Source organism: Ochotona princeps, chromosome 1 (assembly GCF_030435755.1).
Source record: "Ochotona princeps isolate mOchPri1 chromosome 1, mOchPri1.hap1, whole genome shotgun sequence".
In the NCBI taxonomy this organism is placed as follows: Eukaryota; Metazoa; Chordata; class Mammalia; order Lagomorpha; family Ochotonidae; genus Ochotona; species Ochotona princeps.
In genome coordinates this window covers 52,957,781-52,984,130 of record NC_080832.1, presented here as the reverse complement: position 1 = coordinate 52,984,130, position 26,350 = coordinate 52,957,781, and the positions used below count along the sequence as shown (strand labels likewise).

At 39.8% G+C, this 26,350-nt stretch overlaps 1 protein-coding gene across 4 annotated transcripts in view; it reads left to right on the top strand.

Moving 5' to 3' along the window:
• Nucleotides 1–26,350, top strand: part of CEP57L1 (centrosomal protein 57 like 1) — a 64,571-nt gene that overhangs the window by 13,547 nt on the left and 24,674 nt on the right. For all 4 annotated transcript variants that reach the window (XR_009244890.1, XM_058660034.1, XM_058660022.1 and 1 more), the window contains exon 2: nt 23,703–23,865. Coding sequence is in view for 3 of the 4 variants with exons in the window: in XM_058660034.1 (XP_058516017.1) it covers nt 23,706–23,865 (160 nt within the window). In the remaining variant the exon portion in view is untranslated. The remainder of the gene's footprint in view (nt 1–23,702; nt 23,866–26,350) is intronic.

Here is a 26,350-nt window from a genome sequence, read left to right as displayed (position 1 = left end):
TCTTTTGTTTTTGTTTGAAAGGCATTGTTACAGAAACAAGGAGAGAGTGAGAAAGTTCTCCCATCGGCTAGTTTACTTCCCAGAAAGCTGCAGTGGTCGGAACTGGGGCTAATCCAAAGCTAAGAGCCAGGAGCTTCTTTTGGGTCTCCCATGTGAGTGTAGGGACGCAAGCACGTGGGCTAATCTTTCTTGCTTTCCCAGGTCATTAACCAGGAAGCTGGACCAGAAGTGAAACAACAAGGACACAAACCACAGCCATTTTGGGCTGTTGGCACCGCAGGTGGGGGTTACTTTACTGTGCCACATGCCAGCCCCCTATGTGTATCTCCAGTTTTATTGGTTGGATTAAGTACAGCATATGCTTACTGAATGGCTACCATGTAATAAGTCCAGGGGATATAAAATAATCAGATATGATCCCCGGTGTTTAGGAACTACACAAAAAGGCCAATATATGTAGACATTGCTAAAATAAAACTTTGTTAAAGCAACTGAAACAAGTGAATGAATGCATTAAAATAATACTGAGTTAATGATAGTTTAATGGCTTTGTAAAAGTCATGAATCAAGCAGTTTTCAAAAACATCTGTTACTGATTTCTATTTTATTGTTAGAGGGAGTTTTGGGGGAGTTAGTGAATGTGAAGAAGAAATGGAAGGAAATATTTATTTATTTATTGGTGAGTGTGTATATATTTTTTAAAGAATAGAATACAGTTTTCTCTAGGGTCTCATTTTAGGTTTTTCTCATTTCTGATCTCCATGGTAGGTCTGTTTGTCAGGAAAACAATTCTCGTGGTTGTAATGTTTGTTTTCTTTGGAAAATTTACACACTGAATTATGCTTAGCCAAATATGTTTCTCTGTGTTGACTTCTATATGGAAAAATGTTAACCTTGAACTGTTATCAGCAGTTCTGTTAGCCCACCCACTGTCAGTGTGTCCTCTTAGGAATTGTAAACTTACTTAATTTTGGTTTAAGTAAATAGCATTAAGAAAATTAATGTTTGTGTGTGTGTGTGAACAAACTGAGGCCAAATCTAGGGAGAATTAGATGATCCATTATTTTTTGAAATAATTATTTTATTAAAGGGCAGAATTACAGAGAAAAGGAGAGACAGAGATTATCTATCTTCTGGCTCACTTCCCCAAGTGGCCAGAGCTGGTCATCCTCTGCTGTTTTCCCAGGACACAGGCAGGGAACTGGATCAAAAGTGGAGCAGCTGGGATGCAAACCAATGCCTTTATGGGATACTGGAGCTAGCAGGTGGAGGGTTAGCCTGTTGAGTCACAATGCCAACCCCAAAGCATGTGTTACTTTTATAATTGGTTTACATACAAGTGTACATATTTGTATATATAAAATAAATAAGATTATTTATTGGTCAAACTTCTCCAAATATTCTCTCAACTAGTGTAGTAAAATAGGGATTCATACATAATGAAATTATAAGAAATTGTAGACAATATTCATGCTGAGAATATTAATTATGATTAAACTTATTGTTCATTCTTTTGGCTATAGCTTTTGGCTTTGCTATTGTATAACCCTTCTTTCTGTTTTGGTGGAGTGTCATTTGTTCCTCATAGGGTAGTACTTAATTGAAGGATAAAAAATGTGGTCATGTTTAAGGAGGGATAGGCTGTATTACCCACGGCCAGTCTGGATCAGCTTGACCTAGTGGGCCGTTAGAATGACGGAGGCAGCGTTGGAGAGTCACTCTGCTTCTTGTAGATGCCCAGGTTCTTAGTTGTTTAGAACAAGTCCCGTTCAGGAAGTCTTGAGTTGGGTATTGCAACGTTTCCCTCCTGCAGCACCAAATCTGTCACCTTTTATCTTTCCACCTCCAACTTGGAGCACAAAGTTTAGCATATGTTATATACTTAGCAAGCATTATTAAAATTGAAATGGAGTGAAAACTGAGAAGTGTGGAGATTCCTAACAATGTTGATAAAGATCCATGAAGTTGATTGTGCAAACACAATCACAGACAAATCCAAGAGCAGTAGTGAGCTCTCGGTGAGATTTCTCAGTGTCTTCCCTAGGCCTTCTGTATTTCAGCGGCTGGGAGCACTCGGCAAACAGTCAGCATTTTCAGCTAAGTGAAACGTGTAGTTAGAGTGTGATGAAGAACTGGAACATTTAAGAGGAGGGAATATAAATTTGTGTAGGTGCATTTTATGTAAAGTGTAATTTGTTTGACTTTGTTAAGCTTCCGCTTCTGCTGGCAGGAAAAATCAAGGTTTTGTCCTTTTGCCCTTTGTGCTGTTCAGCAGCATATGTTCCTCTTCTTGTTAAGACCATGACAGCTGTGCCACCAAGTCTAGTTTAACAGAAGTAAGTGCTTGATGGTGTCTCTTTACAGATCAGCCTGTCAACATTTCTGTCCATCAGTAGATGATGGCAGCCCTTCAGAGCAGTTGTTTACTTGAGACATCCAGGTCAGGAGTCAGTGGGATAGAGACTGCAGCCTGCGGACAGCAATGCAAATCTAGAATCACGAGTTGGGAGCTCTCAGTACCAGAGAAGCATGCATGACAAAGCCAGGTGTTTGTGTTGCTCTTTCACAGACTAACAGACATGATTAGTAACTAGAACGCTCCTGATTTCAATGACAGTCATCTTGAGCTGTCTTTTCAGTAGGATTTATCTTGAATCTTTGGCTTTTAAGTCAGTCCAATTTCTCCAGCATTTTTAAGTATTGAATTAGGTAGTAAGATTTCAAAGATGAATGAAACTTGATCCCTATTCCAAAGGCTTACAGTTTAGTAGGGAAGTCATGATCATATAAAGAGAACAGATTTCATGTATTTCGTAAGTTGGATACCAAGAAAACTATACCGCCCTGTCTCCCTTTCTTCCGCTCTTAATCCTCTCCTCCCTTCCTTTTTTCACTTCCTGCAAACAAGATAATTCCTGTAGCTTAGTGATTAAGATGCCCTTGTCCTGTATCAGAGTAACTGGGCTCAGTTCCCAGCTCTGACTCCTAACTCCAGCTTCCTGCCAGTGCAGATGCTGGGAAATAGCAGCTCACGGCCTTAGTGGTTGGGACCTGGCCACCCATGCTGGAGACCTGTGTGAATTAAGCCCAACATAGCCCTGGCTGTTGGAGACATTTGGGAAATGAACTAGAGATGGGGGCTCGGGGTGTGTGTGTGTGTGTGTGTGTGTGTGTGTGTGTGTGTGATAAATTTTAAATTATTTTTAACAAAAATCGTTGGGCCTAGAGGAGGGATTAAGTGTAAAAATTGAGTTTGTGCAGTTAGTAGTGTAATATTATTATAGATATTATGAGGAATCAAATTTCTACTTTGAAAAAGTCATTATATAAATGTTGTTTGCAAAAATATTGTTTGTGACTTACCTGTTGAAGACATTAAGATTATAATATAATGAAAGCCAAAAAAATTACTGGATATAATTTAGTTTCTCATAGTTCACAGGAGATTTTTTTTTTAAAGATTTATTCATTTTATTACAGCCAGATATACAGAGAGGAGGAGAGACAGAGAGGAAGATCTTCCGTCCGATGGTTCACTCCCCAAGTGAGCCGCAACGGCCGGTGCGCGCCGATCCGAAGCTGGGAACCTGGAACCTCTTCCGGGTCTCCCATGCGGGTGCAGTGTCCCAATGCATTGGGCCGTCCTCAACTGCTTTCCCAGGCCACAAGCAGGGAGCTGGATGGGAAGTGGAGCTGCCGGGATTAGAACCAGCGCCCATATGGGATCCCGGTGTGTTCAAGGCGAGGACTTTAGCCGCTAGGCCACGCCGCCGGGCCCGTTCACAGGAGATTTTTACATTTTGCGTTTTCTCAGGATTGTAATATTAGCAATTTTACTCATAGAATTTTAGATATTCAAAATATAAAAAATTTTGGATATCAATAATACCTAACATGTATTGGGTGCTCGCTGTTTTGCCAAACTCTGAGTATTTTTTGTTGATTCATTACATATATTCCTGAACAGGTAGATCGTCTTATTACCCGTTTAATGGACAGGAAGCAAGTTTAAGCACAGGATTTATCCCTAGTGAGTCTCACTGCACAGCCTGCGCCTTCACCACAGGGCTGTGAGCATGTGCGTTATAAAGTCATGGAGGTTATAGCGCAGCAGCTCATCAGGGAGTAATGAAACATGAAAATCTACTGAAGTCCACATTAAGACATTTCTGTAAACATAAAAATTATGAGAGCTATAGTAATAATTTGGTGCCAAACTAGGGATTATGTTGTGTGTTAGGAGTAAGAGAAACCTGAAAATTGAGAAGAATTAGGGGACTCGGAGACGGAAGTTAAATTATTACAGGGAAGTAACAGAAGAGTTTATGTCAGGGATTTATATTTAAAGGTTGAATTCTGAGCAAAGTGAAACTCCCAGAAACAAAAATGGTAAAGAATTTGTTATCACTTCTACTTTGTAGAATACTTTGTGGGTTTTTTTAGAGTTAAAAGAAAGGAAATGACTTAACTAAGATCATATGCCAAGTGTCAGAAATGGAAAAGAACCCAGGCCTTCAGACTTAATCCAGAACCCTTTCCGTTACATCGTTAGCCTTAATGAAACCACAGATTCATTCTGGCCTATAAACCCATAAAAATGAAGAGGAAAATGTGCAAGAAAAGATTTATCCATTTAGCACTAAATCCTAGAGAACAGCAATAGCTCAAAGCAGTGTGAGTGTAAGAAGTGAACCAGCGGTGCTCTAATCAATAAAATTGCCATGCTTCTAGAATCTGAGGAATCTTTTCCTACATTGCCTGTTGATGGTAATGTGTGATAGAAAAGTTACCAGAAAAAAAATACTTATTCATTTAAATAAGTCCTTTTTGTTCCTGTTGTTCTTTACAATTGTTGATCAGAGTTATCTTTTTTTGTTGTTGTTGTTTCGTGATCTCATTAATTTTTAATTCCTTATTAATGGATACATCTATCTTCTCATTTTTGGACACACAATAATATGTTTCCATAAGTAAAATAGCGGAACTGCTTGACTTGCAACAGAGTTTACTGGCCTGTCGCCAGGGTTTTTTTTTTTTTTAATTATTTATTATTTAACTTCATTAATTACATTGTATTATGTGACACAGTTACATAGATACTTGGGTTCTCCCACCCCTCCCCAAACCCTCCCACCATGGTGGATTCCTCCACCTTGTTGCATAACCACAGCTCAAGTTCAGTTGAGATTCCCCCATTGCAAGCGTATACCAAACTATCTGTCACCCCATTGATCGCCAGGGTTGATTCGGCTGATCTGGCTGGCTAGGCGGGTGTCCCCTTCCTCCCTCACCACTCCATGTGCGTCCCTCCCGAAGCTGCGCGCTCGGTCGAAGAGGACGACCATCCCCGCTAGAGGAGGACCGGTCTTCGGTCAAGGGTATATGAGTAGCTGCGCTCCCCTGCTAGAACCTCCAAACAAGCTCTCAAGATCAGAGTTATCTTCAGAGAACAGTGAGTATAGCTCTGAATCAGCAGTTCAAAGTGGACGATTTTTATTTTGTGCTTTTTCTCTATGATTTAAATTTTATTGCTTGTGGATGTATTATTAAAAGTACATGGGACTAGTACTGATGCGTGGCTAGTTAAACCACAGTCTGCAGTGCTGCCTGCATTCCATATAAGACTAGGTCAAGTCCCAGCCACTCTAGTAGTTCTGATCCAGCTCTCTACTAATGTGCTTGGGAAAGCAACAGAGGATAACCCAGGTCCCTTGCTCACATGGGAGACCCCAAGGAAAGTCCTGGCTGCTCACTTCAGCCTGACCCAGCTCTGGCCATTGTCAACATTGGGGAGTGAACCAGCAGATGGAAGATCTTTCTCTCTCTCTCTCATTCTTACTCTCTTGCTGTCTTTCTCTCTCTCTCTGTTTCTCTCTCTCTCTCTTTCTCTCTCTAGCTTAAATAAAATAAATCTTAACAAGAGAACACTCTGCTGCCTACCACCACTTCTCTGTAGCTGAGCCTGATAAGGATTAGTGTGCAGTAGCAGTAAGAGCCAGCACCTGCACTGTCCTTCCTAGGTGCTGTTCTACGCATACATGTATAGATACAGCCACAGTGTCATTTTTGAAGGAAGGCGAGTTCTTCAGAAGAAGCAGGATAGAGATGGGTGCTTTGGTGCAGCAAGTTAAGCTGCCATTTGGAGCACCCACATTGCATGTCTCAGCTTGCCTGGTCTCGTGCTGGCTGCTCCACATCTGATGCTGCTTCCTGCTGTTAGTGTCTGACAGGCAGTAGATGAAGTCCCTACCATCCACGTGGGACCCGAATGGAATTCCTGCCTCCTGCCTTCAGTTGTGCTTGACCTTGATTCTTGTGGGCATTTGGGGAGTGAACAAGTGGGTGGAAAAATTCTCTCTCCCTCTCTCCATCCCTCCCTTCTTTCCTCTCTCTTTCTTCCACATCCCCTTACAAAATAAGTAAGATAAAAATGGTGGTATAAGGAGCAATTAACTCAGCATCTATGGCCTGTGAGTGAATGGGGTAATACAGGAGTTAGACTAGGACTGTAAGCATCATCTGTAGCAGAAATCCAGTTTGCTCTTCACTGTATTGCATGTGGACGGTTCCCAGGGTTTGTGGGAGCCTTTGCTGTTTGCTCTCAGCCTCAAGGAGTTCATAAGCACCTGTGGATGCTGGGGCACAGATATAAGTAGACAGAAGACTCATCTCGCTCTTTGTTTTTACATGCATGAGACTTTTCTGGTTTAGGGAAATTAGAAAAACGATTAAATGTGATGGGAAGAAAAAACTAAAACATTTTGTGATGGCCTGTTTTATAGTTCTTTTTTTAAAAAAATCAACACCTCCATGAGATACATATGTATTACATTTGAGAATAAAAAAATAGCTTCTCCTTCAAAAATTCTGGACCTTCAATATATACATTCAACTTACTATATTTTGATGGTTCTATGACCACATGTTTTCTCTCAGTTTAAAAAAAAAATCTGAATAGGGAAATCTCTTGCAGCCACTAGGGGCCTGGGTTGGAAGCAAATGGCTGTGGAAGTTATTTACATTTACTTCTGGGAGCTATCTGCTTGCTCTACTAGCAATATGAGACCCTTTTAAATTAAATTCTCTTCCTGAAAGATTCAGGGGTTTATTTATTTATTTTTTTGCTTTATTTTGGTTTGTTGTCCATTGGCAGTGTAAATTCAGATTGCAAAGTGTGTATGTGCTGTATTTAGGTAAAATTCCCTCCATCTACTGTTCTGTCAGCGAGTTTCACGTTGTCTTGCTGTTTCTTCTGAGTGGTGGACTTATTTCCCACTTACCCTATGTTGGATCGCTATCCCTTTTGTTGTCTGGCTTTATGTGGGAGCCCTCTGTTTGGGATAGTTTCTTCTTGGTACCCATAAAAGAATAAGGTGTCTTATTGTAGTGGACAGTGGCCTGATTTGATCAAAGACTGACCAGACACCTATTAAGGCCCTTGCCCTTCCTCCTCGAAACTTTCATCCTTATTGCAGACATACTTCTCATACACTCAGTGTCATTGTCACAAATTTCTTTGCTCACTCCTTATTGGTGAAATTCAAAGTTCATTTTGCCTAAGAAGTGAACTAAGGTGATTTCTGTGCTTTAGCCTTAGAGATTCTGTTTCCATTTACTTAGATGAGGCCAGAAAACTGCACTTCTAATAAAAATCTTCCAGGTGTTCTTCCTTCAGTGGCTGAGAGATTGCTGTGTATGAACACTTACTTTCAGTTTGAGCCATTCTTGAATGCCAGAGTACAACTGTCATGGTTATGTTAATGGCACAGAATATTCTGATCCAGGCTACCTCAGTTCACATCCTAACTCAGCCTTTTAACAGTTGAAAGACAGGCCAGTTTTTTCTCAGTGTCCTCTTGTATGTAGAGTTGCCTTGATGAATCCTTGCATCAGTGTTTGCCTGACCCTGCTAATTCAACATTAGATATTGTTTTTATGTTGTATCTATTTTCTTTTTCTTTTCTTAAGATTGATTTATATTTAATGGAAAGTCAGATTTACAGAGAAGAGAGACAGAGAAAGATCTTTGATCTTCTCCCCAAGTGGTCATAATGACTGTAGCTGAGCTGATCCGGAGCCAGGAGCCAAGAGCCAAGAGCTTCCGCTGGGTCTCCTACAGACGTGCAGGGTCCCAAGGTTTTGGGCCATTCTCTACTGCTTTCCCAGCCACAAGCAGGAAGCTGAGTGGTAAGTGGAGCAGCTGGGATACTAACCAGCACCCATGTGGGATCCTAGCACATGCAAGGCGAGGACCTTAACTGCTAGGCTACCATGCCAGGCACTGTTGTATCTATTTTCTGCCTTAGCTCCAACTTAATTTTGTTTCTCCATCTCACTAATTTCTTCAGTCCAGCATGTGAGTTCTAAGACATCAATATCCTAGTCAGCATTAATAGGATTTTTGCATTCCCACTTCTATTGCTTTGGTTCAAATTTTTATCACATGCAGTTTTGGAATAACCTCCTACATGGACTTGTAGCCTTTGGTTGTTTTTTTGCATTCCAGTTTCATAAGGGCAGTGTGAGCATGCACTGCCCTACTGGACAGCTCTTACTGCCTACAAGATAAAATCTCCGCACTTGCACCTGCCCCACAAGGTTCCTCGACTCTCTTTATGCTTCCTCTTGTGTAATACTCGGGTCGTAAACATTCTTTAAGCTGTAGTGAATTACTTTTGGGTCACTTAAAACACTGAATTTTCTCTTGCTTTCATAATTTTCCACATCCTCACTCTGCCACTTGAAGTGTGATTTGGGATGAAGAAGAGTTCTGTGCCACAGTTTCCTCATCTATGAGTTGGGGATAATTGTGCCTCATGGCATTGGAGTATGGTATGGCTTTAGTAGGTTAATTCACATAAGAAGTGTTCAGTAGCATGAGCCATTACATCTATTTCCAACTATTTCTTCTGCCTACATACTCAAATCTTCTTCCTTCTCCATTCCCTCACTTTCTTCTCTCATTTCTAAGTTTAAAAACTAGTTCCTCCAGGAAATTACTGCTGAAATTCCCAGACTCTGGTTTAGATGCTCCTTTTTTGGATTTCAGTGACAGTGAAGTATAATTAATCTGTGAATGCTTCAAGGATTTGCCAGGGATCGTGTTTTTCATCTCTGAATGTGTAGTGAATGAAGCTTGATTGCCTTATGATTTCCTGTTCGTTATAGATTGAGAAACCAATTAAAAAAGAAATATTCTGCCAGAAATAAGTAAACAGCACAGAAACAGACAGTAGTTGATGGCATAGCAAGAGGTGAAGAGACAGAAAACAAAATCTGTGAGTCTGGTTCTTTTCAGTGAAAGGGTAGGAGTCTGTTAAGTATCACTGTGCATAATTAAATATGATGGTAGCCTTAAGACATCACAAAGGGTGCACTGTTTCCTGGAAGGACAAAAGTAGAGTAAACATTTTGGAATTACTTCTTCTAAAACTAGTTGAAATGCGTTTTGCTAAGCTCTAGTTATTTTTTCTGGTTTAATAGCTCTATCCCTTCCCTGGGCTGTCTGAATTATCAATATACACCCCTAATTAATTATGATTATTGAGTGTACTCAACATGTGAAAAATAATATAATGGCCTCAAAAGTGGATTTGCAGCTAATCTAACCTACTGTTCACTTTCAAATTGAAATTCAGTATTTTTGACCCAGTTCCTAAACTTGTTGTAATGTATAAAGTCTCAGGCCCAGCATTATAGCCTAGTGGTTAAATTCTTGCGTTGTGTCCACGGGGATCCTACACCTGTGTGGGAGACCTGGAAGAAGCTCCGGGCTCCTGGCTTCAGATTGGCTCAGCTGCAGCTGTTGTGGCCACTTGGGGAGTGAACCAGTAGATCTTTTCTCTGTGTATCTCCTTCTCTCTGTGTATTTGCCTTTCTAATAAAATAAAATAATCTAAATTGTATACATATAGTCTCATAAGTCATTATTTTAAAATGATTAGAAACAGTCAAATTCAACAGAAAAAAACATATACATACATATATATGATATAAATACAATGTATCGTAAGATTATTGAGGGCCAGCATTGTGCCATATGGGTTAAGCTGCCTCCTGCAGTTTCAGCATCCCATATGGATGCAGGTTCAGGTCCCAGCTGCTCTACTTCTGATCAGTTTTCCTGCTAATGTGCATGAGAAAGCAGCAGAAAATAGCCCAAATTCTTGGGCCTCTGCACCCATGTGGAGACACAGATGAAGTACTGGCCCCTGGCTTGGCCTGGCCCAGCTATGGCTTTGTAGATTGAACCTGCAGATGGAAGGTCTTTCTGTCTCTCTTTTTCTTTCTGTTACTCTGCCATTCAAATAAATAAATCTTTAAAAAGGTTGAAACAGTTGAAGAAATCAATTTAAGAACTTTCCAAAGAAATTATATCAGTAATATTTTAAAATCCTTAGAATTATGACTTACTTAAATAAAACACTAAATTAAAACACTATATGCAGAAATACATATGAAAGTATGATATGTATGTCATTTTTTTTTTAGATAAGACAATATTTCCTGAATTGCCGAGTTCAAACCCTAGCAAACATTAGCACAGGGAGACAGGGAAAAATGGTTGATCTAGTATTATTTTCAGGGGATTCATTTTACACTTGTTTTTTGTAGGGGGTCGTAAAGGATACAGTACACCCTTTCAGATGATAGAATACATGCAGACCACACACACATAATTGCCTTCTTTGCCTTTATATTGAGAAAGGAGATATGAGACTCTTAAAATGAGACTATGTACATACCTCTCACAAATACTCATATAAATACTTACCTTTCCAGTTATTTTTTTCTTTTTTTCAAGATTTACTTATTTGTGTTTTTTTTAATTTTACTTTTTATTATTATCATTTTATGACACAGTTCCATAGGCCTTGGGATTTCCTTTATGCCCTCCCCAAGTTCCCTCCCCCTGCCACTGAGTTCACCTATAATATTACTATAATACAGTTCTTCATACACAGTCATATGTCCATCATTGTGGGCATGGACAGTGGCAGAATCTAGCATCCTATTGTCAAGATATAGTAAACAGTTTCATTGGGAGTCCATCTTTGTCTGGAAGTAGAGATGCATACTGCATTATATCCTCACATCTGGATATGACAGTCTCCATTACACAGTTACTATATATCCCCTTAAATGAAAAGCCACAATACAAAATCAACAACAGGAAGAAGAAAAGCAATTAACAATGCCATGAAATTAAATAACATGCTACTGAATAACTAATGTGTCACTGAAGAAATGAAAAAGAAAATCAAGAACCTTCTTGAAGAAAATGCTGCTACTGTATGATATATGAGTCAGTGAAGAATTTAATCAGAAGAAGGTGTTTTGAAGAAATGAAAGTAACAAAAGAAAACCAAAATCCATGAGATATAGTTTCCACTGATCTTTGTTGGTGAAATGTGGCTCTTTTAGACAACAAATAGATGGGTTCTGTTTTTCGATCCAGTATACTCATCTGTGACATTTGATTGATGAGTTTAAGCCATTTACATTCAGGGTTAAAATGAATAGGTGGTAATTTGGTTCTGTCCTTTTAGCAATGGGTTGTTCATTGATTTAGTCTTCCGTTGTTACTTTACTGGGATGTGCTTTGCATTTGCCTTTGGTTTGGTGGGTGCTATTCCTTTTCTCTGTCGAGAGAACATCTTGAAGTATCATTTGTAGGGCAGGTTTGGAAGAGGCAAATTCTTTTAACTTTTCTTTACTGTGGAAGAATTTTGTTTCATTTTTAAAGACAAAGGAAAGTTTTGCTGGGTATGTTATCCTGGGCCAATAATTTTTTACTTTTAGAATCTGGAATGTCACTCCATTCTCTTCTTGCCTGTAGAGTTTCCTGTGAGAGATCTCCTGTGAGTTTAATTGGCATTCCTTTATATGTCACTTGATTTCTTTCACGTGCACATTTAAGGATCTTATCCTTATGTTCTATTGAACAGAGCTTGATAATCATGTGTTTTGGTGAAGATGGCTTTTGGTCAACCCTGTTGGGAGTTCTGTGCCCCTCCTGGATCTTGTTTCCCAATTCTTTCTCTAGGTTAAGGAAATTTTCCCTTATTATGTCATCGAATACACCTTTAATCCTAGTTTCTCTTTCTGCACCTTCTGGGACTCCCATAACTCTGATATTTGCCCTTTTAAGATGTCTTTCAATTCTTAAATACTTTTTTTGGCCTGATCCAGCTCTGCTTCCAGCTTTTGGTTTGTTTCCCCCTGGTGACAGGAAATATCTTCTAATTCTGAGATTCTTCTGCCTCCTTCATTCTATTTTGGAGAGAGACTCTCCACTGTGCCTTTAGTTTACCCCACTGTATTCTTCATTTCTGATATATCAGCTTTCATTTGATTCATTTCCTGTGTGACATATTTCTTGAATTCCTTGAATGTCTGCTTTATGTGCTTCTCGTCATTGATAACAAGCTTTATAACAAGTGTTTTAAATTCTGTATCCCCCATTTTCTCGATGTCTTCCTCAGTTAACTCTGAGGTTGGCAAAGGATTTTCCTCCTTTGCAGGGAAGTCTTCAGTAATAGTCATTGTGCCTCTGTCGCTTCTTTTGCTTTTTGTTACTGTACTTCTGGTTAGCAGATTCTTCTCCTTGGGGCAGGTTTCTAAGCTCTGTCACCCACAGGTCTACAATTCGATTTTACGTGTTGCAGTTGGTACAAGGCTTCTTTGTTTGCTCTGAGTTGTGCCACTCCTTCCAGCGAGTTCCAGGTCTGGGTTCTTATGTTAGATTTCTACCATGGCCTCCATAGCCCCAGCTCCTGGCTCACCACTCTCCACCACCTGTGATACCTTGCTGAGGCTGCACTGTTGTCTCTACAACCTTTCTCCCACTTCCGGTTCGAGCAGGTCCCAGATTAGGGAGACACCAGGAGTCCTATATAGCTAGGTTGTTGTTGGTGGTGATCTTGCTGGAACCTGTTGGCAGTTAGGTCTGAGGACCACACGGACCTATTTTGACCTGTATGACGCTGTAGTCGGTATTTTTTTCCTGTGGAACCAGTGCAATGCACTGAGCTGGAAATGTGTTTCTTCCAGCTCAGCGCATGTGCAGCTCACTGTTGTCTCTGCAGTCTTAAATTCTTTGCCACACTGTACAAAATGGCACCTGATGTGCCACTACTAGTTTTCTTGATCTGCTGACCATCAGGTCTGAAGGATACCTGGACCTATCTTAGGTGGAACCTGTAGGATGCCACGCTGTTGCAGTTCACTGAACCTGAAATGAGTTCACTCCCAGCTCAGTGGAAGAGCAGTACTGTCCATTACCCTTGTCTCCTTAAACAAAATGGCACCTGGTACGACTCTAGGGGGTGGACTGGGCTATAAAATCCACCCTGTTCCTGCACTGCCCGTTTGGGGACTGCTGCTCTGTCTCTGCTTCTAGTCAAATCAAACAGACCAGCAGGATGGGCAGTTCTTTGTTTGGGTTCACCTCCTGAGCTGCCAATGAAAGTCCCTTCCCACCTGGTTGCTGGTGGAGTTCCAGCTGCTGGTGGAGTTCAGATCACCATTTTCTGAATGACGTTGGGGTATCAGTCACTGCAACACCACACCGTTGTTTTCACTGCTTTCCTGTGTCTGTCAGTCTCCAGGTACCCTCTGCTGTTGTTCTGTCCTCTCCTATTTCCTGGAATTTGCCCTCTCTGCCTCAAATATTTCTCTATTTAAATGTGTCCTTACCCTATTCCGCCATCTTGATTCTCCCAAGATTTACTCATTTGAAAAGTAAAATAAGAGAGAATCTTCCATCTGCTGATTCGCTCTCCAAATGGCTGCAGCAACCAAGCCTGCGTAAGGCAGAAGCCAGGAACCAGGAACTCCATCTTGGCCTCTCAGTTGGACAACAGTGGTCTAAATACTTGAGCCCTCACCAGTTGCCCTCCTAGGTGCGTTAGTATTTTTGGTACCAAACCAAAAAAAAAAAAAATGTTGAAATTTATGTAGAATTTTTTTCACAGAATATATTTTCCACAAACATGTTGAAGACCCTTTGCATGTCCTTACCTAAATCAGTCTTTACTGTGATGACCTCAAAATGATAACTTTTCAGATTTTACAAGGGCTGTTTTTAAACTTTACCAACTTTTATAAACAAGTGAATTTTAAGGTGCACAGATCAGTGATTGAAATATGAGACTGGCTGTTAACTATTAATGCACTTCACAGGACAGTAACTGAAATGTAAAATGGCTTCTGAATTTCTGGAATTTAATGGTTATTATGTTTTTCTAAACTCATTACATATTTTTTCTCAAAGATTTATTTATTTATTTATTTATTTACTTACTTACTTATTAGAAATTTCAAATATACAGAGAGGAAGAGAGACAGAAAGGAAGATCTTCCCTCCGCTGATTCACTCCCCGGTGGCTGTAATGGCCGGAACTGAGCCAATCTGAAGCCAGGAGCCAGGAGTCTCTTCTGGGTCTCACACGCAAATGCAGGGTCCCAAGGCTTTGGGCCGTCCTTGACTGCTTTCCCAGACCACAAGCAGGGAGCTAGATGGGAAGCAGGGCTGCCAAGATTAGACCCAGTGCCCATATGGGATCCCAGAGCATGCACAATGAGGACTTTAGCCACTAGGCTAGCACACCGGGCTCCATAACTTGTTTTTTAAAGTTTACTATAAAATATACTTTAGGAGGTGAATTACATTCTAATATTTTTTATACATCTGTAAAGACTCTTTACCATATACGGAATTACTTGGATCTTGCTAGTGAGTTTCCTTAGTGACTAACCAGATGATATTTATTTAACTATAATGGAAAAGCAAACTTTATGTGAAAAATAATATAGGAAATATAAAATAATAATTTGGCCACATGACCAAGGTTGGGCCAAGCTAACGCTAGGACCCAGGAACTTCTTCAGGTCTCCCATGTAGATACTAGGAGACCAAGTACTTGAATAATCTTCCACTGCTTTTTTTTTTTTAAAAAGATTTATTTATTTTTATTACAAAGTCAGATATACAGAGACGAGGAGAGACAGAGAGGAAGATCTTCCGTTCAATGATTCATCCCCCAAATGACCACAACAGCTGGTGCTTCACCGATCCGAAGCCGGGAACCTCTGGGTGCAGGGTCCCAAAGCTTTGGGCTGTCCTTGACTGCTTTCCCAGGCCACAAGCAGGGAGCTGGATGGGAAGCAGGGCTGCCGGGATTAGAACCGGCGCCCATCTGGGATCCTGGTGTGTTCAAGGTGAGGACTTCAGCCGCTAGGCCACCCCGCTGGGCCCTCTTCCACTGCTTTTTACAGGTCATTACCAGGGAGCTGTATGAGATGCAGAGCTGCCAGGACTGGATTCAGAACTCATATGAGGTGCTGGCATTGCAGGCATTACCTCTGCTCCGTGTAGTTTGTGAACTGTGGCAGGAATAGAAAGATACAAACTCTTTGTCCCTCTTGAAGCAGGAATGTCATTCTCTGTGTGCAAGTAAAACTAGTTTGTCCTTTTCAAGTAATATGGAAGAATGAGATGTTCAGAGTGACTTCGCATGGTAAAGAAAATAAATGTTTTTTGCTTGAAAAAAAATTTTAAGTGTAACAGTTGGCAGCAGTAGATAAGAAGTTATATTAAAAAAAAAAAAAGGTAAACCCAATTCCACAGGATAACTGAGTCTTGGAACCCTTTGACCTCCTGATGGCGCCTTTGGATCCCATATGTCCTGGAACCTGGGCTAAAAGTTGGTATTCTTGCCTACATGGGATCATGGAAGAAATCTGAGCTTGGGCATTGTGAGTGATGAGTCTTGACACTGCAACACAAAGCTGGGATGACCAGAGAGTCTCCCAGGGTAATTTAGGAAAGTAGCCTGCTCTTCAGGATGACACCGCCAGTGTCATGCTTCCATGTGATGGAAGGAGATGGAAAGTTTTCCTGAGAAATTCTCATCGCAGTACTGTTTATGCTAGTTAGAATTCACACTGCAAAAAGAAGTCTCAATCTGACAGCTTTGTATTGCTTGGGAATTTCTCAAAGAAAGGCAGAGAGAGCAGTCTCACTCACTGGTTCACTCCCTCAAATACCCACAAAAGCCAAAGCGCTGAAGACAGGAGCCAGAAACTCAATCTGGGAAGCAAAACACTTCACCTGTTCCTCCTGACTCCATGGTCCTTCCGCATGAACTGGGAGCTAGACTCGAGAGCCAGGGCCAGGTGGCAACCCAGGAACTCCAACAAGGAATGTGGATGTCGTAACTGCCAGAGCAGCTGCCAGCCCACGAAAACTAAAGAGCAGCTTTGAATAACCCACAGTTAAATTACAAAGAAATGTACTCCCAAAACTCATAAATCACTGAACATGGAAATAAATCTGCTATTGTGAAAGTTAGCAGAAGCCACAATTGTAAAGAGTGTGACTTCTAAAAGTATCAGATTTGAAATAAAGACTAAGATAAAATAAAGGCTATGTTTAAGATAAATTAAGACATTTAAAAGGGAATCAGACTTGATCAGAGAGACTTTAAAAACTCAAAAATGAAAAATGCAATGATTAAAAATTTCAATTTAATAGATGTGTTAAAAATCTATTTAGATAGAGGTGCAAAGAGAATTAACTGAACTAGAAGATAAAATTTGATTAACTATAGGGGCTGGTGTTCAGGCCTGCAACATCATTGTGTTATATGGGTGCTGATCTGAGTCCCAGATGCTCTACTTCCAATCCAGCTCCCTACTAATGTGCCTGGAAAAGCAACAGAAGATGGCCCAAGTCCTTGGGATCCTGAAAACTTGTGAGAAACCCAGAAGAAACTCTTGGATCCAGGGTTCAGTCTGGCCGAGCCCTGATCGTTGTGGCCATCTGGGAAGTGAACTAGTAAATGGAAGATATTTGTGTCTTCCCCTATCTCTAATTCTGCCTTTCAAATAAACAACAAAAAAATTTTTAAATTACCTAGATCATAGCATAAAGCAAAGATAAATATGGGAGATTTAGAAATAAGGTTAGAAACTGGCATACAGGTGTATTTAACAGTTAATGGAAAATGTATGTTATGAAAAACACATTCAGTTCATTTTCTTGTTACAGAAAACTATTTTTTCAAAAAATAACTCATTAGCTTGATATAACATGTCTGAACAAGATGCCCTTTGAGGCACTAAGAAGGCTGAAACCTGTATCAGACTTCATGGATTCTGCTAAAATTGAAGCAAGGAAAGAAAAATTATGGGAAAGCTTGGGTGGAAAAATAGTGAAACCATTGATGTTTTACCAAAAAACTTGTTTAAAGTATTTTGAAAAAAATCACCCATTTTTAGAGGAGACAAGATGATACTGCAGATTGATTCCTGCAACAACCATCTGTGTCTGTTTGCCAGGAAAATGCTAACCATGATTGTGTCTCAATTGAGGAGAACTAGTCATTAACAGCCAAAATAATAGCTAGCGTTACAGACATCTAAGTGGTTTCAACTTACACCATTCTTAATGAAATTGTTTCTGCTTACTGGTGCCAAAATTGGTAAACTCTGATCAGTTGCAGACAGAGCAGAACTCTGGATAGAAATTTTTTAATTAAGTGAGGTCAAGTTCCTGTAGTGTTTGTATTGAGTGAACTGTAACAGGAGATAAAACATGGTTTTACCAGGGTGACCTGAAGATGAAGTGCAGTCAAAGCAACAGCTACCCAGAGATGCAAGTGGTCCAGTCCCAGCAGAAGCACGTGGGTCAAGGACAAAGGGCAGGGCCACCATTTTCACACTCAGCCAGTGCATTTTGCTTGTCACTTCTCTGCAGAGGTAAGGAACAATAGACTCTGCTTGTGGTGAGAGGTAACTGAAGTTTCAGCAGAGCGTAGTCCAGGAAAGCTCTGTCAGGAGCAGCTCACCTCACAAGACACATTCTTGAGAGTTTTAATGAAAAAGGTTAGTCATGCACATTACGTTCCTTTTGACTCCTTCTGACTTCTTTTTGTTTCCTTTTTTTTTTTTTTCCTTAGATTTATTTATTTATTTCTATTGGAAAGTCAAATTTACAAAGAGGAGAGACAAAGAGAAAGATCTTCTTTCCGGTGATTCACTCCCCAAGTGGACGCTACAAGCAGAGCTGAACGAAAACCAGGGGCCAGGAGCCTCCTTTGGTTCTCCCACACGGGTGCAGGGTCCCAAGGCTTTGAGCCATCCTCAACTGCTTTCCCAGGCCACAAGCAGGGAGCTGGATGGGAAGGGAAGTGGAGCAGCTAGGATATGAACTGGTGCCCTTAGGGAATCCTGGCACTTGCAAGGCAAGAACTTTAGCTTAGGCTACTGCACTGGATGCTGTTTCCTAATTTAAAAAAAAAAAATCTATAAAGGGTATTTTTTTTTTCAGTCAGTAATGTAGAAAGGCTGCCATGAAATGGTTACATTATCGGGATCCACATTTCTTTGGGGATTGACTAAATGGCTAGTATCATTGCTTGTAAAAGTGTCTTGGGCTTGGTGGAGCGTATGTTGGAAAACAAAATTTATGTTTTTTATTTTCATCCTTTAATTCCATTTTCCATGAACTTTCTGCAGTCCCCTCATGTCTAGTTAAAGTTCCATTGGAGAGAATAGAGAAGTAGGCAAAGCAGTATTCAGAAAAACAGCAATGAAGAATTCTGGTAATTCTGTAGGTTTAGGGAGCTCAAGTGGGGTTAATAAAAAAGAAAAGTATAATCATACACTTTGTAGTGAAATGACAGATAATGTTATAATGAAAGAGTGAAGACAAATCATCTATAGAGAGTGTCCGACTGGACAGCAAGAACAGAGGTAGAAGGTATAATGCTTTCACACTCTTCAGAGAAATTAACTGTCAACCTAGAATCATATCCAGCAAAGTTACTTTTGGGGAAAGAGCAATTTTAAGTAAACCAAAGCTGAGAAGAAAATTCGCAGAACTGTAATCACCAAGAGTCCTTCTAACATCTGTATTCTATGAAGAAGGAGAATATCTGAAAAAGTCTAAGAAATCGGGAGTAGTGATGATTACAGGATAAACTTCCCAAGAAGCAATCTCTGAGATGGATGGTAGCATGTGTATTAATTAGAGTATTCTTTGAAATAACTCCTACGGAAGGGAGAAGAACCATCCATCAGATGGAAAAGTTAAGCTTCACTAAAGACCTCACTGATCTCATAGGGATCTCTGGAGCTGGAGTGACCCCTCATCATTGTCCTGGACTGGGGCAGAAGGGCCAGGACCTATGCACTCCTTGTGTGTGGGCTGTCCCCAGGAAGGAGGCATTAAGGGAGCAGTATTAAGGCAACATAGTCCTCGGGGAAAACTGACAGGTTAGGACTGCCCTCCCAGCCGCTGTGGAAAAACCTGCGGTCCTGAACAGGGCAGCAGGTAGTGCCTCAGATCATCTGCTAGGTAAAGGAAATTTGTTGGTGAATCCAAACATTGATTTTGAGTGCAAATAAAAAAAACAATATTTTGTAAGATTGTGGCTAAAATCCATATACAACTGAAAATTCCATACATCTATAGCATGGTGTATCTGAAGGGGAGATCTGCATGTTATATGACGAAATAGTATACAGGAGTGAACATTGCCATACAGTTCCAAGTACCATCATGATTCTTGAGATACGTTGAATGAAGTAAAAAGTGTGATACCATTTATATATGTGTAAAGTTTAAAAGTCTGAGGCTGGGGTTGTGGTACCTCTGATTGAGCATCCACCTGTGATGCTGACATGCAAGTGAATTCCTCCACGACCTCTCCTGACTTGAGAGCAAGATTGCATGATTCTGTTCTTGACTCAATGTCGCTTACATTCAGTTTCTCTCCAGGAGGTATTTTCCTTCTGTCTATCTGTTAAGATAGTCCATTTACAACTAGGAACTAGGAACTTTAGAAAGATTTTCCTCTACATTGATATTCGTTTTGACCATCTGTTAGGATAGTCTCTGTTAAGATAAATGCAAATCAACCAGGTTCCTTAAGATAGAATATTTTCTGAATTGTTGGATACAAGAAACTTGAGATGTGTTAAGTAAATTGCATAGCCTATGTAGATATCATTTTTCACATTTATGAAAGATTGAAATTGATGTAATGGACATATGAAATTTCTCTTTCAGTTCTAGAACTCTGGGGTATTATTTACATGATACCATGGACTTTTCCTACTTTTGGATAGACTCACTACCTCTTCACGTTTGTCATCTCAAATACTTTTGGAAGGTAGCTAGACATAGTTGTAAAGAGACTATTGTCTTTAGCCGTATTTTAAAGTTATCTGAATTTGTGCCTTAACCTTCAGAGTAGTTTCATTTGACTGTTTCTGTAATTCAAACTGTCTCGTAATTTTCTAATTCTACACTTCTTTTGTTCCTTTGGATGTCCCTCCAGGTCTTTGTCAGTTTAGTTCTTAAGTCTTCATGTTTTTGCTCTTTTGTACAAACTGTTAAAGGAATATGTTTGGTTTTTAAAAGAATGTAATTTATATAAATTAAACATGGATTGAAGCATGTTTTTTCTGCAATTTGATTATACTGGAAAATCTAAAATTTCTTAAAATTATGGATATGGGATGACAGATTAGTCATTCCACAGCCTAGTGAGTTCAAGATATTACCAAAAGCATTATTGGAGGAAAGTAAGAGAGATACATAATTGTTTCATAACCTAACAAGCACTCTAAATAGCATCACTTTTAGTCTTCTCATGTTACATCCTTGTTACCATTCTGTGTGTCATTTACTGTGCAGCAAAGGTCTGTATTGGGAACAGTGCATTTGTTTGTTAGGGCTGCCGTCATCACCACCACAGACTGTGTGGCTCAAACACTGGCAGTTTCCTACAGTTCTGGAAGTTACAAGTTCAAGGTCAGGGTATCAGCCGACTTGGTTCCTTCTGAGGCCTCTCCCCTTGACTTTAATGGCCTCCTCTGTGTGTCTACATTTCCTCTTGTAAGAACCCCGGTCAGACTTGATCCAGGCGAACTAAAGGCCTCATTTTGACTTAATTGTGTCTGTAAAGGTGCTATTTTCTAATAAAATCACATTCTTGAACTGCTGAGGTGATGATCTTTGTGGACGTCTTTTTTTTTAGTCTAGCTTCCTGTAATATTTAATGATCTTTTGACATTCATGGCATGTACTATTCAGCTGCTTTCCAGAAAAGGGTTACCGGTTTATATTCCCATCTGCAGTGTATGTGTGTTTTCTTGCCATCATTAACTGCTGTCCCTTTTAAAAATTCTGTCACATTTGAAATATAAATATATATGTGTCTGTATATATATAATTTCCTCTTTTTAAGATTTCTGTATTTTTGTTTAAAAGGAAGATTTTACAGAGAGAAGAGTGACAGAGAGATCTTCCATCTGCTGGCTCACTTCCCAAATGTTCACAATGGCTAACAGTGTGCCTAACTGAAGCCAGGAGCTTCCTCTCAGTCTCCCACATGGGTGCAGAGGTCCAAGAATTTGAGCCATCCTTTGCTGCTTTTCCAGGCCACAAGCAGGGGAGGCAGATTGTAAGTGGAGCAGCTGGGACTAAAACTGGTGCCCATATGAGATACCAGTGCCACAGGGAACAGATTAGCATGCTATGCCACCACATCAGCCATTACTTCTTTTTAAGTATGGCTATCCTTTACCAAGGACCTGTTTTGCTTACAGAAAGTGAATAGGTTGCAGTTATAAACGCTGTTAAATTGTTTAAGTAAATTTTATTTCATGCAATTACAGAAACCTCATAAAGTAATACAATCAATTATATTAAAAATGTTGAAACCCAAAGGAGAAAAATGTCTTCAGAAGGCCAAAACATTTGTGACAGAGCTGGGATTTGAGCTGAGGTTCAGCTCCCAATACTTAGTTTCAAATCTGGATTTGACTACTTCTTGTTATTACTAAAATTTATTGTTCATGGTGTGCATTCTTTTGTGAATTAATGTTTTATAGTCACTTGCCAATTTTTAAATTATGTTTTTTTAAATTATGGTTTTCTTCTTACTTATAAAACCTCTTTCAATAGTAGTGATTTTAGCCCTTTATGCTAAAATGTAAATATTTGCTTATTTTCCTTTCAATTTTTTGTATTGTAGCTTTTGCTATCTTTTCTTCTGTTTTTTTTCCTCTGCTTTTTTTTTTTTTTAAAGATTTATTCATTTTATTACAGCCAGATATACACAGAGGAGGAGAGACAGAGAGGAAGATCTTCCGTCCGATGATTCACTCCCCAAGTGAGCCGCAACGGACCGATGCGCGCCGATCCGATGCCGGGAACCTGGAACCTCTTCCGGGTCTCCCACGTGGGTGCAGTGTCCCAAAGCTTTGGGCCGTCCTCAACTGCTTTCCCAGGCCACAAGCAGGGAGCTGGATGGGAAGTGGAGCTTCCGGGATTAGAACCGGCGCCCATATGGGATCCCAGGGCTTTCAAGGCGAGGACTTTAGCCGCTAGGCCACGCCGCCGGGCCCTTTCCTCTGCTTTTAAACATAAAATATTTTGCCCATTATAAGATTAGCTATTCACTGATTTGAAAAAAGAATACTTTGAAAGTTTTCTTTAAAATTTCACTTTAATGCAGCTGAGGTTTGTGTTGATGTAAGGACTAAGATAAAGGCTTAACTGGATTTCTTTTCTTAAATTTTTGTAATATTGTTTATTGAATGATCACCTAATGAGTCATTTGTTGAATCCCATTAATGTTCCTTGACTATAAATTGTCCTCGGTTGTAAGACTACTTTTAAGGGTACAAGAGATTGGTTGGCCCTACCTTTACTGTATTTGCTGCTAAAGTGAGCTAGACGTGCTCGCTCTCTCTCGCTCTCACACACACACACACACACTCAGATCAAATAAATTGAATTATTGCTCTTTCTGCAGTTTCTCTAAGAAAAAAAAAAATCCAGACATGAAAGAATTCATAATATAGGAAACAGAGGTTTCCCCATTCTAAGAATCCACCATAGTATCTCTGTCTCCCAAGACATGCCCCAATAGTTTTATGCAATTATGCAATAAGCATTTTCTTGCTAAGAAGTGAAAATTCTCTGTCTCAAATTATTACTATCCTGAGGGACGGTTGTTTTATGCAATTTCTCCTTATTTGCAGCCACTAAGGTCTGACGATTTTTATAGACTGTGGAGACTGTGGATAACTTCCCTGGCTGTCCCTGGTTGTCCTGGAATGGTTCTGGGAATAAATTGTACTTCCCTGGGTTTTGCCAACCATGGACAAATGAGACCCACATTTTGCAGTCTTTATTACCCTCTTGCAGACACATAAAATTAAAGTATTCCACAATAATCCTGAGGTCTCTTCTGTTGCGCACAGCAAGGCTTCATGTTGGGCCTACCAGAGTAGAAACTAGAGGTTAGGTGCTTTTCCTTTATTTTCAGAAATCTCACATATGCCCACAACTATGTACTTCCTAACTATGTTTCTCTCTAGCTCGGTCTTTTCATAAATAACTAAAGCTATATTAAAAAAAAGTTACTGAGAAACCAAATTCACATTAGGAATGTCATGCTTACTGCGAGTTCTGTGCTTATTGAAACATTGTCTGCTTTAGTTATACAGTAAATATTCATTTATTGCTGATCTTATTGTGGTTGAATTTATGATAGCATATTTATGAAAATACAAGACCATAGCATATGGTTGTGTTATGTTAGTTTCACCGAAATTTTTGTGTATTTTTTTTCAAATAGGAAATAATGATGCTATATTATATCATTCCTTATCTTTTACAGGTAATGGATTCTGAGTTAATGCATAGTATAGTAGGAAGCTATCTCAGACCACCAGAAAGAGTGTTTATTCCAACATGCTCTCAGAATGAACCACATCAGAATCACTTCCCTGTGAACAAACAAGGTACCTCTTCTAAAGTGCTTCAGAGCCCAAATAGCCAAGGTAATATGAATCTAAGATACTCTAGAAAACTGGAAGGGTGGTACAAAAGGTGTTTGTGTATTCGACATTCTTCATGTTAGTTCTGATGCCATAACTTTCAATGAACCTAGAGAAATCAGTATTTTTTTTTAAAGAATTGTTTATTTTTATTGGAAAGTCAGATATACAGAGAGGAGGAGAGACAGAGAGGAAGATCTTCTGTCCGATGATTCACTCCCCAAGTGAGCCACAACGGCCGGTGCTGTGCCGATCTGATGCCGGGAACCAGGAACCTCTTCCAGGTCTCCCACGCGGGTACAGGGTCGCAAAGCTTTGGGCCGTCCTCGACTGCTTTCCCAGGCCACAAGCAGGGAGCTGGATGGGAAGTGGAGCTGCCGGGATTAGAACCGGCGCCCATATGGGATCCCAGGGCTTTCAAGGTGAGGACTTTAGCCGCTAGGCCACGCTGCCGGGCCCACAAACCAGTATTTTTAATTTCAACTTCTATAGATTAAGGTAACCACTTGGATTCATATCTCAAATTTACCATAAAGACAAGTAAGTACTCTGAAGAACAAAATATCAGATTTGGGATCCTTCTAAAAGTAGATACTTAAAATGCTGATGAATTAAGAGAATTTGTTTCTTATACAAAGGTTAGATTCAGAAATTACAAATATCCAAGATTATCTGTGAAAGTCTTTTTGGAAGCCAGAATATCCAGGTAACTATGAAATATTAATATTTCAATTTTAAATATACATTTAGAAGGATCTTAAAATGGAATTAGGAAAATATGTCCGTTGGCATATGTATGCCATGTATTTTCTTAAATACTAATTATTTCTCATTGTTTAAAGTGCTGCAACAACAGTTCCCATCTACAAACAGGCTAGCTCTGTGTATACAAGACAAATAGATATATGGGTGAGCAGGTATATACATATATTCTCATAGAAGAACCATATGATGGTAAGTGGCATACTGGGAAGTAAAGATATTTTGCAGTAGTCATCTCTGCTCCTGAATAAAAGGAGGACTCCAGCGAAAACAGTAAAATATACCTCGACAATATGATGTTAGATTTTCTACCTTTATCTGTACCTACAATGCCATCATGCTTTTAAATAGCAGAATGTTAAATTTGTAACAGTTAGCAAAATACTATACTACTACTATAATAATATGGGGGGAAAAGGTGGGAGGGGAGAAAGGAAAGGAAGAAAGGAGAAAGAAGGGGGGGAACCCCTACAACTACAAAACAGCATCATGGAAAATAATATAATAATTGAGAAAAACATTTTTTAATGACTAGCTTTGTGGACTGACAAGAAATAGTAGTCTGCATCCATGAAGCAGGTACAGATACCATGTAAAAAGTGATAAATATGATCTATTTTGTTAGTAAAAATCAAGTGATAAATGTCTAGCAAACAACTTTCTAATTGGGTAACCACTGTATAAAATCTATAATATTTTTGTTTCATTGATATGTAGTTTTATGGTTTGAATTTACAATTGAATAGAGAGTATAAAATAGTATTTTAAAAATATTTTAAAAGGGTTTGTTTAGTTATTTCAACCTCAGAGAGGAAAGATGGAAGCAGAGAGAGATGGATCATCCACCTGCTGTTCATTCTCCAAATGGCTGCAGGGTTGGGCTTGGCCTGGCACAGACTAGGGTCCAGGAGCTTCTTCCCTGTCTCCCATGTAGGTGCAGGGGTCCAAGCATTTGAGCTTTCCTCCACTGTTTTCCCAGGAACATTAGCAGGGAGCTAGATGGGAAATGAAGCAGCTAGGACTGGAAGCACTGTCCGAATGGGATTCTGGCGTTGCACATGGCAACTCAAACTGCTATACCACAGTCAGGCTCCAAGTATTTGAAAATGTTTAACTCTGAATATAGCTGAATTATGAAAATATTACTAATAAATTGAATAAAAGTCACAATGGCACATGAATGCTACTTATGGTCTCTTAAGCCTGACATCAGGAAAACCATTACATTTAATTGTTTTCCAATGAAAGTAGCTGTTAGATCTCATCTGTAAATCACTATTTTTAGGCAATTTAATGAAAAGTTCTGCTTTGACTAAAATGGAACTCATCCACGGCTGGCAGTTGTGATGTAGAGGGTCACCTGCAGTACTGGCATTCCCTGTAGATGCTGGTTCAAGTACCAGCTCTCTGCCAATGAATCTGGGAAAGCAGCAGAGAATGGCTCAAGTGCTTGAGCTCCTGTACCCACCCACATGGGGAGCTGGGTGAAGCTCTTGGCTCCTGACTTCAGCCTGGCGCAGCATGGCTATTGTAGTCATTTGGGATGTGGACTAGCTGTTCGAAGACATTTCTTTCTCTGTCTCTCCCTCTCTGTAACTCTGCCTTTCAAGTAAATAAATAAGTCTTTTTAAAAAAAAAGTTGGGGCCCGGCAGCGTGGCCTAGCAGCTCAAGTCCTCACTTTGAATGCCCCAGGATCCCATATGGGATCTAAAAAATATAAAAAAA